General features: G+C 39.2%; 1 protein-coding gene across 1 annotated transcript in view; it reads left to right on the top strand.

Annotated features, from left to right (window-relative positions):
• Window positions 1–16,064, top strand: part of MUSK (muscle associated receptor tyrosine kinase) — a 137,969-nt gene that overhangs the window by 68,322 nt on the left and 53,583 nt on the right. The window contains exon 7 of the mRNA XM_034967957.3: window positions 12,075–12,234. Coding sequence (XP_034823848.1) covers window positions 12,075–12,234 — 160 coding nt within the window. The remainder of the gene's footprint in view (window positions 1–12,074; window positions 12,235–16,064) is intronic.

Genomic DNA, 16,064 nt, shown 5'->3' with positions numbered 1-16,064 from the left:
TAGTGGGGAAGGGGGGATAAAGAGGGGTTGGTTCATGGGTACATAAGTTAGAAGGAACAATATTGAGTGCTTAGTAGCTTTATTAGTCAGTTCTCGCATCGCGATAAAGAAATACCTGAGACTGGGTAATTTATAAAGAAAAGAGGTTTAATTGGCTCATGGTTCTGCAGGCTATTCAGGAAGCATAATGGCTTCTGCTTCTGGGGAGGCCTCGAGAAACTTACAATCATGGCAGAAAGCAAAGTGGGAGCAAGACATCTCACATGGCCAGAGCAGGAAGGAGAGGAAAGGTGCCACACACGTTTAAACAACCAGATCTCACAATTCACTCACTCACTACCATGAGAACAGCACTGAGGGGATGGTGTTAACCCATTCATGAGACTTCTGTCCCCATGATCCAATCACCCCACGCCAGGCCCAACTCCAACACTGGGAATTACAATTCGACTTGAGATTTGGTGGGGACACAGATCTAAACCATAGCAATAGCACAACAGGACAACTATACATAGTTCACGATATTGAACTACATAGCACAATACAATATTCAAGTATTTCAAAATATCGAGAAGAGTGGAATTGGAATGTTCCTAGCACAAAAAAATGACAAATTACTTAGGTGATGGATATCCCAATTATCCTAATTTGATCATTACACATTGTATGCTTATATCAAAATTTCACATGTACCCCATAAATATGTACAACTGTTATATATCCATAAAATTTTAAATTAAGAAACATTTTAAACAGAAAGTTAGACCTCAGGAGCAAGATTATATTTTTAAAAGAATGATCAGTGAAGGCTCATTCGGACAAAGACATTTGAACAAAGATCTGAAGGAGTTGAAGGGTGAAGTTACATAGATAACTGGGGGAAGATAACTAGACAAAGTCTCTGAGATAATGGTATACATGGCATGTCAGAAAAACAGCAAGGAGACCAATGTGGTTAGTGGGGAGTAAGCAAAGGGTCAAGAGATGAGAGGCAGGCATTGTGGATCCTATAGGCCGTGTGGTCATTTAGACAACTTTGCTTTTATTTGAGTGAGATGAGGTGCCACTGTAGGTCTGTTTCTGTTGTCTGTTTTCCCACTGATTCTTGTTCATTTTGTGTTGTTTCCTTGTGTGCCTAGCTATCTTTGATTACCTGCTGTGCATTGTTTTGTATAAAAATATCAGGAACTATTTTGAGGTCTAGATGAAGGTATTTTCCTCCGAAGAGAATTTTGCTTGTTTCTGCCAGGGACAAGAGGTTACTGCTAATCTTGTACCACCTTCAACTAAGCTCAAGGTATGAAGCTCCTTGGGCATCCCAGATAATTATAACATGACCAGTAATTCATTATGTGGACTATTTAACTTGTAGTTCACACTGATAGCTCCCTGATATCTAGTTCTTTTATATCTTAATTTATTATATCTCTTATTAGACTCTTAAGGGCATGAAGTTTTGATTTATCTCCTGACTCCCTAAGGCCATCCAAAGGAAAGTTCAAATTTTCTGGGTTTGGAAAACTCTCTAAGGGTAAATAAGATTTTCTTAGTTTGTTACATCTGTTAAAAATTTTTTTTTCAAAATTTTAATTTTCTCACTGTGTAGCTTTGTCTGAATAACCTAACATCAACATCTGAGACAGAAACTTACCATGGATTTTTATTGTCATTATATAGACTTTAACCACTTTGGTTTGCACCGAGTCTTTAGTTTCTGATACTCTTTATGAGGTTAAGAAAATTTATTTTTATTCTTAATTTGATTATTATTTTTAATATAAATATATTTTAAAATCAATAAAACACTTCATCATCAATTACATCCTCTTTTTGATGTCATTTTTCACTTTAAATTGCAAAGTTTCCCTTATATTGAACCATTCTTTCATTTCTGAATACATTGCTTTTTTGTTTAATTTTTTAATTGTGTTGTTTCAATTTTCTGTATTTCTTTCAGGATTATTTGCATCTATTTTCAATAACAGAAACGGTTTTGTCTTTTAGTAGGCTATCATGATCAGGCTTTGTTAATATTTTTCCAATCTTATAGAATAGACTGCCAAGTTTACATAGTTTCCTTTGATACAGAGCTTGAGATGAGAAAGTTGAGATGCAAGTCTTTCTTATACTCCAAGACATTTTCCTCTACTATACCAATAATTACTGCTTCTCTCTTCTCCACATCCTTTCTGTGTAGACTCCATTGAAATGAATTTCTTTCAAAACTTCAATCTTTCTCTTCTTTATGCTCTGCATATGTTTGTGGAGGAAATAGGGGGCCCTATTTTATCTGTCAGGTTATTCTCAAGCTCTAGTGTCCACCATGATTGTCAACTATAGGAACCCACAACAGAAAATCTCATTCGCAATCTCTATCTCACAGGCAGATGCCTCAGCCTGGTGCCATATGCATACATTATAGCTCCCAGAGTTCTTCAATTACTTTGCTGACTTTCTTAAAGTTGGCTCCTGCTTACAGCCCCTGCTATCTGAAGTTTGAAATTTTCCATGACTTTGTAGGGAAAATGTATCCATTCTCCTCTCAGTAAACCTCTTCTTTTGTGCTAGGTTTCAGCTACTTAGTTGATGTTAATTTTTCTATCTATCCAATCACCTCTTTTTATCTTCCAGAATTTGCTGGAAATATCTGATCCTTTGATTATAATACCACCTTTCTATATATTTACTTTTCTTAATTTTGTATTTATCTTTTAGGATTTCAGGTCCATAAACAAGAGTTAAACATGTGAGCTAAGATTATTATTACTGTAACTCTGATGTTAATGAACATGACTTGCATAGAGCACTATCTTATTATTTTCTTTGTCATTTTAAAATATTCAGCAGAGCAAGTTCTTTTGCTACTATTTAAGCCTACCTTAAGCAGGCTCTGTGATTTTTCTGGTTACTATTAGATGATTTGAAATCATTAACATTATCCCAACTTAGTCATTTAAGTGTCTAGTCCTAAGTAATAACCAAAGCATCCAATGGCATTCACAGTTCCTCCCTTCTCAGGGATATTTCAGCTTAACTTTCATATAAGAAAAAATTGCAATTGGCTTCTTACCTCATGCTCACTCATTCTTCCCCCATTTCCTAGCTGCTCTTTATGACCCCAGAAGGGGTGGGTGGGAGGTAGAGAGGAGCAATAACTGGTGCAAGAGAGCTCTAATTCAACTGATGCACTTGTAAGTTGGCTTTATACCTTCTGTGCCTGCCAGATATTTAAAACTGACTCTTACCCTCATAGACCTATTCATGATTCTTCAGAAATCAGGGAACATTAAGATGATACCAGTGATGCATTTTCCTCAGGCTATCCATCTTTGGCCACATTAGCAAGTCCCCAATTTGTTAGTTGATGGAAAGTCTCTTTGTGTTGGGGTCTAATCAGTCCCCCAAAAAGTCATCTTGGGAGGACTGAAAATGACTCCCAATCAGATCTTCTATAAAACCTTTTTATTGACAAACTCTGGAAGCCCAGACCATTGGACTCTGTCTTCTTTGTTCCTTCCATTGGAGCTGCCAGTCAGCCTTTAGATTTTACAGGTGGGAATTACATACTTGTCTAATGTGTCTCCAAATTGCAAGTGTGTTGGAGTCCCCAAGATCACATTCATGTTTGATGATTCATGAGAAGGACTCACAGATTTTAGATAAGCTGTTATGATTATGGCTTATTGCAAGAAAAGGATATAGATTAAAATCATCAAAGAGGCATCAGTTTTCCTCTTCTAGTGAAGTTGCATGGACAGCACTTCATTCTCCCAGCAACAATGTGTGACAGCATGCATGAAGTATTGTCAACCAAGGAGGCTCACCCTAACCTTGGTGTCCAGAGTTTTACTGGAGCTCAGTTACATAGATGTGGAGTGCTCACATAACCAGTCTTAGCTAGTTTCCAGCCCTTCCAAAGGTCAAACTAATACAACGTGGCCTAGGATCCCAAGTATTCACTATCATTCACATTATTATCATAAACCATCCAGCATTGCCCAAAATCTCAGATATATAAAGATATTCTTATTACACAGGATATTCCAAGGGGCAAAGGTCATCTCTCAGGAGCCAAAGGCCAGACCTTTCTTTGGAATGTGTAGGGTTTGAGCACCTCGAGCCCATTGAGTTAGCCCTTCAACTTTTCACTGCACAGCAGTAAAACACATATATAACTCTCCAGGTGGTCCCATGGAGGATACTTTTATCCCTTAAGGAGATGGGTGCATGTCCAACCCAGTCCTTTGGGTGGATTGAGAATGGCTTTCAATATGGCTGAACAACCCAAACCTTGATAACTCATCTAACTGGTGGCTATTTTCAGTTTTCATTTCCTCCAGGACAGGCTGTCCAACTTTTTGGTATCTTGGCTGTAGTGAACATATATTATCATATTACAATATAGTAATGGTACCATTTGGAGATCAAAGAAGTGTCCCAAATCGGGACACTTTAATATCCACAACATCCCAAATTGTGTTTAATGCAAGCATCACAACAAGAAAATGGGGGACTTCTTTTTAAGGAAGGCAAAACCTTATGGTATAATTCAAATGATATTAAGTATAATTTCTACCCAATCCAAGGCACATTCCTTCATGGACTTGAACTATTTCATATCTTCATGACTTTCTCTTCTCCAGGATTACATTAGTATTTAGGGCTGCCATAATAGAATACCACAGATAGGGTGTCTTAAACAACAGATTTTTTTTTTCCTACAGTTCTAAAAGCTGGAAGTCCAAGGTCAAGGTGCTATCAGGGTTGGTTTCTGGTAAGGCCTCTCTTCCTGGCTTGCAGATGGCTTCATATGGTTTTCTCCTTGTATTCTCACAGGGCTTTCTCTCCTTGTGTGTGCACTTCTGGTGTCTGTGCCTACAATGATGAGTGCCAAAAATCCCAGAGTGTTTTTTCATAACACAGTTCTCATTCCTAAATAGTTTTTATTCCTCTCTTTTATAGACCATTATAAGGTTTCTTCCTCTAAATTAAATAACAGTGACTAAAACTAAGGCAAATACTCTGGAGCAAAATAAAAACTAAAAAACAGCCTTAAAGCAGGAAGTTACCCTGTCACTAGGGCTTGGCATACTGTAGGCTTTAGAAGCATTTTGCGGCATGAAAGAATGGTAACCCTGAGGCATCTCCATGTAATAAGTTAATTTGTATACTGCTTTTAAATAAAGTTAAACAACTTACAGTTTCAGAAAGATAGAAGGGAAGAGCATTCGGAAGACTGGGAGTGAAGTTTCCCGGACCTGAATCCTTATTCAAAGGCGTCTTGACATGGATAACCTCGAGAACATTATGCTAAGTGAAATAAGCCAGATACAGAAAGGCAAATACCAAATGATCTCACTTATTGTGGAATCTAAGAGTTGAACTCATAGAAGCACAGAATAGAATAGTGGCTGTCAGGGATGGGAGGATGGGGAGATGATCATCAAAGGGTACAAAGTTTCAGTCATGCAAGATGAATTAAGTACTGTAGATGTAATGTACAATATGGTGCCTACAGTTAACAACACTGTATTGCACACTTGAAATTTGCTAAGAGGGTAGATCCTAAGTGTTCTCAAAACACACACACAAAGGTAACCATGTGAGATGATACTTCACTAGTTTGATTGCAGTAATCATTTCATAATATACATATATATCTCAAAACATCACCTTGTTCACCTTAAATATATACAATTTCTATTTGTGAGTTATACCACCAATAAGCTAAACAAAATTAAAAGTCTAAATTTTTTTAAAGGAGTTTCAAAAACTAATGCTTTGCTCTATACTTGTACCTGGCCCCACCCTTGTCTCTCTAAAGCAGGGTGCCCTAGGAAGACTGATTGGCTGCAGCCCCAAAAGGTGAGAACTAGGACATAAGACAAGAAAGGGAAGAAGGGAAAAGGAGAGAAGGAAGTGGAGAACAAAGTGTGTCAATGTGTGAAATTTTAGTTGGATGTTGTAAAACAGGAAAAAAAATGCCAAATTCTATGGCTACCCCAATAACAAAGAATGTCTTATGGCAATGGCACCCTCCAAGTCATATAATTCATTTATTATTGTCAGTTTCACTATTGTTTTTGCTGAAGTTTTTTTTCTGTTACTTGAACAAAATCATTTTTTCGTAATTTGTTAATAAAATTGTTTCATTTTATCTGTCTATCCTACATCCCTTCAAATACAGTACACAAACAAATGAACGTGCTTTTCCAGCTTGTAACTTGAGGCATGGTAGAATGAGAATTAGATGGGGAGTTGGAAGACTGAGGTTGTAAATGCCCCTCTTTAGTTAATGTGATTTTGGGGTCCGTTTACCACTCAGACACTGATTTTCTCATATCTATCTACACTAACACAGACGTCAGGTGGCTGTCAAAGATGATCTCTAATGGTATAATTAGAGACATCAGGGCTAATGTTCTCTAATTTTGTCCAGTTATGATAAAGTAACTTGGAGTGCCTGTTCTTTACCTCTCTAAGAACGTTTCAAGTGTCATTTAAAATTTGATTCTTATTTGTCAATGTGTTTTTTGGCTCCTCTGTGGAAACCGTTATAGTCTTAAGCCTGTCAAGGGAGTATAAAGACATCCTAAGAAAATCTGGAGACTGGGCCGGGTGTGGTGACTCACTCCTGTAATCCCAGCACTTTTGGAGGCCAAGGTGGGAGGATTATGAGGTCAGGATCCAGACCATCCTGGCTAACACGGTGAAAACCTCGTATCTACTAAAAATACAAAAAAATTAGCCAGGCGTGGTGGCACGTGTCTGTAGTCCCAGCTACTTGGGAGGCTGAGGCAGAAGAATCACTTGAATCCAGGAGGCGGAGGTTGCAGTGAGCCAAGATTGCGCCACTGCACTCCAGTCTGGGCAACAGAGAGAAACTCCATCTCAAAAAATAATCAAAATAAAATTGGGAGACTGACAATATAACTTCACTAATTTGTCTATGTAAAAATAGTAATAAAGAAAATGGAAAGGTATATACTTTTTAAATTTCTAGTATTTTCAAAAGATTCATATGAGGTTATAACTGGAAGATAAATGATTATTCTTTGTCGAAGTTTAGGAATAACAAGAGTAGGATAGTTTAAGATAGTTGAGGCCTTATTGAGACCCCAACTTATTCATTTAACATGTGACTCACAAAAAGTGAAAGGCAAAATGGATTTATCACCTCAGATTCTAAAACAGGAATAAAACAAACAAGTGACTTTCATCCAGGAAGAAAGCAAAAGTACATCCGCAGTTCTTACGGTCTGAGAGTGTGTGCTGCTCTTAGAGCCAAGTTTAGTTCTTGGTAATTCTACCCAAGTCTGAAAGGAAATCAAGATGACTGTCCACATTGACGCAAATCACAGGACATGGAGGCAATGTCAGGCATTTAATGTTGTAAAAGTTGCAAACCAGAAATCCCATGGAGGAGAACACAGAGAATCCTATAGTCCTGATATCATTTTTGGTGGAATGAACAAAGACGAACGCAGAGCTGGGAGATATTTGGCACAGAATGAAACAGAGTTTGAACTGTGGCTCTTCACTCACTGCAAGTTAGTAAACTAATGCCATAGCACGCTGCTCAGTACAATGGGTACTCTGAAAGAAGTGAGTGCTCCCTTTCTCCCCTGCTGTGAACCTGCCAGTGAACCAAAACCCTGAACAGTTAGAGCCAAAGAGCAGGAGAAAGTCCAGCAACGTGTCCCAAAGTGATTAGAAACTATCTTGCTTTCCTCCTATGGAAATACCAAGCATTTTTTGTGGAAATCTGAATTCACAGATGAAGTTCAGAGGGAATAGTAACATTCCTTTTGTTTTACAATCTTGGAAATAGTAGTTTGGCATGGAAAGAGCAGAGCTTACTTTTTAAAAAGAAAATTATTTGTATTTTTATAACCAGATTTATTTATAGTTATACCACTAATATCTCTGTTATTTTGGCATGCAACTAAAAAATATAGAAAAATTTCACGTCCCTCTTGCTTTGTCCAATAAATATAATTTCTAAAATATTTTAGAAGTTGAATAATTTTAACTTATTAGAAGAATTTTATAAAATAAACAGCCAAATCACCTAGGTTGAAGGTTGTCTTTTAGAATTTTCTTAAAGGGAGGCATATCTATATTTAGACATATTTTTAAGAGGCAGTAGTTTTGCTTTAAAATATATGACCTGTGAAGTCCTTTTATCTTACTAGCTGTGTAAACCAAAATAATTACATGTAACAAGTCTTACGTGGAATAATTCAGCAGCCAGTTTGAAAGAGGCTAATTAATATTTATGGCTACATTAATCAGAAAAACTATGGAAATGTCTCTTGGTTTATTATCCCTTTCTCTATGATTCATAAACAGACATTATTACAACTGCATAAACATGAACCCTACTGGGCCACATTCTTGTTTTGTTTTTTTTTTTTCCCCCAAGATGGAGTCTTGCTCTGTCATGAGGCTGGAGTGTAGTGGCGCGATCTCAGCTCACTGCAACCTCCACCTCCTGGGTTCAAGCAATTCTCCAGCCTCAGCCTCTGGAGTAGCTGGGACTACAGGCGGGTGCCATCAAGCCCAGCTAACTTTTTGTATTCTTAGTAGAGACGGGGTTTCACCATGTGAGCCAGGATGGTCTTGATCCCCTAACCTCGTGATCTGCCTGCCTTGGTCTTCCCAAGTGCTGGGATTACAGGCATGAGCCACTGCACACGGCCCTGGGCCATATTCTAACAGTTCCACAGGATATTTCCAGCCAGCTGGAACTATCTGCAAGACAGGGCCATTGAGGCCAGAATACGTTTCAGAGGTCTTCCCTAGCTAAGGTCAAATCATAAAATTATCGGATTATCCATAGCTGGGGGTGGATTCTCTCAAGACCACATTAGTAATGTATTAATGATACATTAAGAAGTACTCCACAGGTCTATAACTGCTCAATCACCTTCAAAGAGTTTTTACACACATTATGTCAGGCATGAATTATTATGCCTATTTAATAGAGCTTCCTATCCTACTGCCTCTTTTTAGAAAAAAAAGTTTTATTGTGATCTTTATTGTATACATTTAAGGTACAAAACATGATGTTTAGATAAACATATACAGTGAAATGATTACTATAGTCAAGCAAATTAACAAGTCCATCTCCTCACATAGTTACAGCTAACTTAGAAAGACAGAACATCACACCCAGAGCAGGGAGCTGTGTCTCCAGCTCCCTCAGGTCCATATGCCTGAGTGACTTGGAGAAAATCATGTATTTCCTGTAACTACCAGACGTAGTCACCTCAATTAAGTAATCTGTTTTGCTTAGGCATACCTTGGTAAAAGCTCACAGTACTAATCTGGACCCACCCCTTTGGTCTTTGAAAGCTGAGGTGCGAAAAAATATCAAAATGGAGGGCAGAGGGATTTGTTTTTATTTTCAGATCATCAAAAATACTAAACTGTTGATCAGAACGATCCATGAAGAAAGAAAAACAAATTCAAACTATGACTAACAGGGCCTGCTGTGCGTGAGTCACAAACTGAATCAAGCAAGGCCTCTGGAAGCAGGGGGAAAAGCATTCAGGAGTCACTTTGTACTCAAGCATGAACCTCCTAACATGTTGGTCTCTTTGCTGAACTATTTCAACACCTGGATGAAGTCCAGGAGAAGAGACGTCAGGCAGTTTAAAAATTGCTTCTCTTTCCTACTAAGGATGTTTTCAGTGACCTTGAGGAGGTGTTTAAGAATGACTTTCTTAGGTGTGAACATGAAAACAGTGGGACTTAGGGCAACATTTGGGGAGATTCCTTGCTTCAAAGTTGTCTCTAAGGCATTGCACATTCCTACTTCTTGCAGGAGGGAACTGTCTTTCCAAAGGATTTTGCAAACTGTTCTGCTTTTGCTTATCTAAACTGGAAAGAGATATATAAACAAAATATAAAATACAAAATAACATAAAGTCTGTTGATTGAGCATAGAGGCTTGGGGTCTTTAGCTTTTTTTCTTATTGTTGCTTTGTATTAAAATTCAAGGGAGTCCAAATATTTTCAGTCCCCTTGATCTAACTGGGATACTCATACAATGAGACATTGCACTTCTGATAAATATGATAATGATGAGTTTAGTTTGAATTCCCAACTGAGTGCATGTCTCTTAAAAACATTTTTCTCTTCACTTTGTAAATTTCTTATAGAGTCTAGGTTGCTCATCTGGGGAAAATGCCACAATAGTTGATCTGACCTGGAAAGATTCCCAGTGAAGGTAAATTGATACTCACATAAGCCAGTTTTTATCATAAGAATTGAGACTAGTACTGAAGGTAAAGAATAAAAAGCTAGTTGGACAAACGTTCACTGCATGATTGCTACACAGTGCTTGGTGCCAGGGATAGCCAGCCACCTGGCAGCTAGGAAGAAAGCTGGCCATACCTCAGAGCTTTCTTCTTCCTGGCTAGTCAAACTGTGAAAATCCTCTCTCATGCAACACAATAAAATAATTGGCTCCAAAATGTCTCATTCTCAGCCTCATTCCCTAATACTGGACACAGGAATCTCTTTCAGCCAAGCAGCCAAGCTCAGGCCAACATGGGACGTACCTCCACTCCTTTAAGATAAAGTCAAAGCATAACACCAGCTGATTCCTTAACTGTCATTTCACTCCAGTTTCCCTCAATTGGCATCATGTTTCCCTCATATAAGCAGTGTTAATTAAAGATTAGTTATTGAAAAGGTGGTATTGTGCTCAAGAAAACAGTGAAAAAAGAACCACCATTTAAAAAAAATGCCACCACCTTAACAATGACATTTGTCAGATACATATTTTGTTCATGGTTGGTTGATTTGCTAAGGTAATTGTTACTCTTGTTTTCTAATGACTGCTCATTTGTTCTCTCTTCTAGGACTAGGGAAGGCACTGTAACAATGATTAAAAGCATAGGCTTTAGTGTCAGACACGCTAGGATGCAAATTCTAACTATGCAACCTTGTAAAATGTGCTGGGCAGCTATCTTTCCTACAGAGTTGGAGTAATGTTGACTAATATATATGCATTTGTATAAATTAAGCTGTTAATTGTGTGTCAATATTGCATTGATATCTTGGCTCTTTAAGGACATTTGATTTTCTGGTTTAAGTAGTACCTCCTGCATGAACTTCCTAATGTGTTGAACTATTTCAACACCTGGATGAAGTCCAGGAGAAGAGAGGTCAGGCAGTTTAAAAACTGCTTCTGTTTCCTACTAAGGATGTTTTCGGTGACCTTGAGGTATTATGTATGTATTATGTATGTCATGCCTCAGAGACAGACTTGGCTTCACAACCATTTTTCCTGACAACCATCCACCTATCTGACATGCATTTATGGGGAACTGAACAGGAGTTATGAAAATAAGTCCTTAAGTCTGCAACCTCTCATACTTAACTGTCATCTGTAGGACACTGAAGACATATATCAGAGGATCCACACCGTATATAATTCATGCCTTGTATTGGTTATCTATGGTTGTATCACAAATCAGCCCAAAGCTTAGTGACTTAAACCAATAACTATTAGTGCTCATAAGTCTGTGGTTCAACTGGATGGTTTTGCTGATTTGGTTTTGCTGCTGGGCACGACTGCCTGATCTTGGCTGGTCAAGTTCCTGTGATCGGCAGATTGAAAATGTGGTAGTTGGTTCAGAATAGTCTTATGTGTACCTTGGATGGTTGTTGTTGGTTCCTACCTGGGGCAGTGGGGATAAACGGGCCAGGTGTGTTTCATCTTCTACCATGCTGGCTCTTGCTTGTTTATAGGCAGTCCCAGGTTCCATAAACAAGAAAGCAAGCCACAATGTGCAAGAACTTTAGTTTCTGCTCATTCATTCCAAAACACATCACAAGGCTAATCTAGATTCAAATTATGGAGGAAAATGCTACTTCTTGAGGGAAGAGCTACAAAGTCACATTGCAAAGGCATGGACACAGGGAGGGAAAATCTTTTGGCTATGTTTGCAGTGTACCACATGCACTTGATTATAATCTTAATGCTTTTCCCTTCAAACCTACTGACATAGTATAGTGGGAAATCCTTGACTGAGTTCTTCTATTTTCCTTTACTCTGTCAGGTTTCTTCTGGGTCCATTCAAGAGAGTGTGAAAGACCGAGTGATTGACTCAAGACTGCAGCTGTTTATCACCAAGCCAGGACTGTACACATGCATAGCTACCAATAAGCATGGGGAGAAGTTCAGTACTGCCAAGGCTGCAACCACCATCAGCATAGCAGGTAGGATGCCCCTTCACATTTGCGTTGTTCCAGGAGAGGGGAGAGTTGATACTATTCTACAATATCTAGCATTGGAGAAAATCTCCCTTTTCTTTTATCTCTTATTTCAGTTGCATTTGGGCTATTTCCTCCTCCATGGGGATACTCCAGAGGTGACCTAGATATGGATTTTGGCAGATTTGCTGCCTGAAAAACTAAATCCTCAATACCTACCCAAGTGATAGGTAACAGTTTCCAGGAACTCACTTCTTCCTTCCTTCCTTTTTGTTTTTCTTATCTTTTTTCCTTTTCTCCATTTCTCCTTCCTCCCTCCCTCCTTCCCTCCCTCCCTCCCTTTTTTCCTTCCTTCTTTCCTTCCTTCCTTTATTCCCTCCTTCATTCCTCCCTCCTTCCCTCCCTCCCTCTTCCCTTCCCTCCCTCCCTCTTTTCCTTTTCTTTAATTTCCTTTCCTTTTCCCCACTCCTCGTTCTCTCTTTTGGTTGATCAAACTTTCCAAGTCTCTCATGGAGAAAGTTGGCAGACATTCAACATGGTCATGCCAATTTCTGCATGGCTATTTCTTGCGGGCATTTTTACCTATGAGCATGATCCCTGTGGTCTTTCCCTTCCCTGCTTCAGCAAGCCACAGCAGGACTTACAGGTGTTTTCAAGAAAAAGGCTGACACACGGATTTCTAGGATGTTTGTGTTGAGTTCTAAAGGTTTATTTTTAAAACGTAAATGTCCCAAAGGCTTCTGAGAACATTTATAGAATTCCTAGAGATGGAAATAATCCCTGTATCAGGAAATGCCAGGCATATTAGATTCATAGCGTGCCTAGGGCTCAAGGGTCAGGAGAGAGGTGCTTGGCCTGACATGTAAGGCAAGCACGGATAGAGCTTGTGCCTAGGGCCAACTCCCCACAGCCTGCTGTTTCTTATTACAGTGCCACCTCTTTGATCTTCCCTGATGGGGAACTTTCCAGTAATGTCTGTGATTTGTAATATGAGGTGAATAAAAACCACAGATAAATAATAAGGAGCACTGGACAAGGCTGGCCCTCTGGGACTGCCTATGAAGGAAAAGGAAGACTTCAAAATTAAGGTTCCCTCTCCTTTCTCCCCCAGTGATATCTCTGCCTACCATGTCTTCAGACACCATATCAGTTATTCTAGCTTTTCCACAGGTGGGAAATTATTTCTCCCAGAAAATGAAAAGTCTTCTAAAAGTAAATTCAACTCAATTTAACAAATAATAATAATAGCACATAATAAGTAATAGTATAATCATATAATATAAATAGTAATAAGAATTACTATTTACATAGCACTTTGCTGTTTATAAAGCACTTTTACATGCATTTATCAAATACTCTAGATGACGCCCATTGTGTTGGGTAGAGTAAGAGATGAAAAGTTAATTTAAAAATGGGTCCTGCCTTCCAGGGACTCTGCATCTAGAAGGAAGTCAGTCAGTCACATATCTTATGGCACTGGCTGTATTCTATTGCAGAAGCATACACAAAATACAACAGCAGAACAAGAGAGGCAGGATGTCAGGGAATCCTTGGAAAAGAGGTATCATTGGAGCAGAAGATGTGGATATGAGATGACTAGGTTGAAGTCAAACCTTTCAAACCTGTTCAAAAAACAGCAAATCAGTGATCAAGGCTAGACCACGAGGGAGACAGCAGGGAGGTGGAAAGTGGAAACAAAAGTTGAAACATGGGCTCTAGCCAGGTTATGAAGAGCCTGCATAGGTTTAGTATATTATTTCATTGATGAGAAGTCATTTAATGATTTAGAAGAAATAAGTGCAATAGATATATCCTCTAGCAAATTAACAGATGCTGAGGTGTCAGGAGGTTGAGAAGTGCGGCAAGCTGTCAGGAGGCTCTTCCAGGTGTCTCAAAAAGTCATGAAGGTCTGAACAGCAGCAGCAGCATTGGTTCAAAGGGAAGAGGAGAGATGCACAGGACAATCAGGATAGAAATAAGGTTTGCAAATGCTTGAAAATGGCAGTGGGCTAGAAGAATGAGCTCAGATGTGTCTGATTTTGAAAGGTGCCTAGGACAAGCAATAATATATACACACAAAGCATATGAACAGGAGAAGGTCCAGGAGATAATAGAATACTCAAAAATGTTGATGCCTTTGAATTACCTGGAATTATTCTGGTCTCACTGTCTTTGTATTATTTGACATTTGGTCAAGACCTACTGTTAAATAAACATATATTTATAAAAATCTATCAATACATATTTATATAACATATATGTATGTATGTGTGTTTATATACACACACACGGAGAGAGAGAGAGAGAGAGAGAGAATCACATTTACATATGAATACTCAATCCAAGAAAATAAACTGATCTACTTTAATTTAACCTGCACTTTCACTGGCAGAAGAAAAATACTAATGTTACTAATCTTAGGAGAGTCTCATTTCAGGTCATTATTCGGTCACTCAAAGATACCCCTGCCAGAGCTCTTTTTCCCTTTTCTTCCTTCTTTCTCTTTCCCTAGATGGCAAAAGAGAAGAGGATTTGTATTTAGGCAGTGGTGTCTTCTGGACACCCCCCACACCACTGCTAACCCCCGGATCTCTAGTGAAGTCTGCAGCTGAACTTGTGATTTTATCTCTTGGCTTGGTTAGGGCCCAGGGGACCTCCCTGGCTGGCTTAGCCTGGGAGCCTGAGACATCTTTTGGAGCAGCACAGCCCTCTTCATCTCAGCCAAATCCTTCATCATGCCCTTGTCTACACTCTGCTCTGCAACCTCAGAAGCTAGGTCTCCCTGTCTGTCCCTACTGTGGCCCTGTGGCTGGCCTGCTGAATTCCAACTCAGCTCCTTCAGTACTCCTCACAGGGCCTGAAGCAACTTCTAGATCACTTTCAAGGCATACAGAATTCAGGAGAGATTTGGGCTTGCTAACTCAGTTCTGCTGTCTGCCCAACCTTGTCATGCTACCATTTTCACATTAATGTTGTCATCCATGTTGGAGTAAGGGATCCCTGTGGGGTGTTTTACTTATAGCATCCTAAATAAGAAGTTAGAAAAACTCCATCTGCTTTTGGCTTTTTCCTTAATTGATCAATACACCTCTATTCTAGGATTTGCATTCAGAAAAGGGATCTATAAAATCTATAAAATATCCAAATTTTTAATCTCCCTACCTTCCTCCTTTTCACAGCATATGAAGCTGGAAGAGCAGGTGGTCAGGAATCTCCCCCAACCTTCAGTGCAGTAATCTTTAGAGCCTACTCATCATAAGTACAAAGGTGGTTGTGAAGGCAGTGCTATAACCACTGAGGGGAACCTAATAAAATGGGTATATCTACTCCACACAAGGGAAGATTCATCCCACGGACACAATCTTTAAGATGCCGAGAGGACTACAGGGCATGATTGCCACCATACTATATGCAGCAATATCATGACTTCATTCCTGTCCTAGCCCAGATGAGAACCTGATCCAACTCCATAAATGGAACACCAACAGGGAAATCTGTAACCTTAAAAAAACGGCATCTTCCAGTGGTAGAAAGAGCCTAAAGGTCTGAGACAGGCAGTATAGGAAGGCCATGTCCTAGGGTGTAGGGAGAGGTCATCTTAGATATCAGTGTTGAGAAAGACCAGAATGAGGATGGGGACAATCAGCAATGGCCACCCAGGAAAAATAACAGTGGCATTTGCATGGGGGAAGGGATGGTGGGAGCAATGCAAAGATTGGCATGTGGCAGCAGAGAGCAACTTGCAATCTGCTGCAGCAGCAGAGGTGAGTGCCTATGAAGAGCAGTTATCTCTGTAGGAATAATGGTTGTGTAGACTAGAACCAGCTATGACTTTT

Source organism: Pan paniscus, chromosome 11 (genome assembly GCF_029289425.2).
Source record: "Pan paniscus chromosome 11, NHGRI_mPanPan1-v2.0_pri, whole genome shotgun sequence".
Taxonomy (NCBI): domain Eukaryota; kingdom Metazoa; phylum Chordata; class Mammalia; order Primates; family Hominidae; genus Pan; species Pan paniscus.
This window is presented reverse-complemented; position numbering and strand designations above follow the sequence as displayed.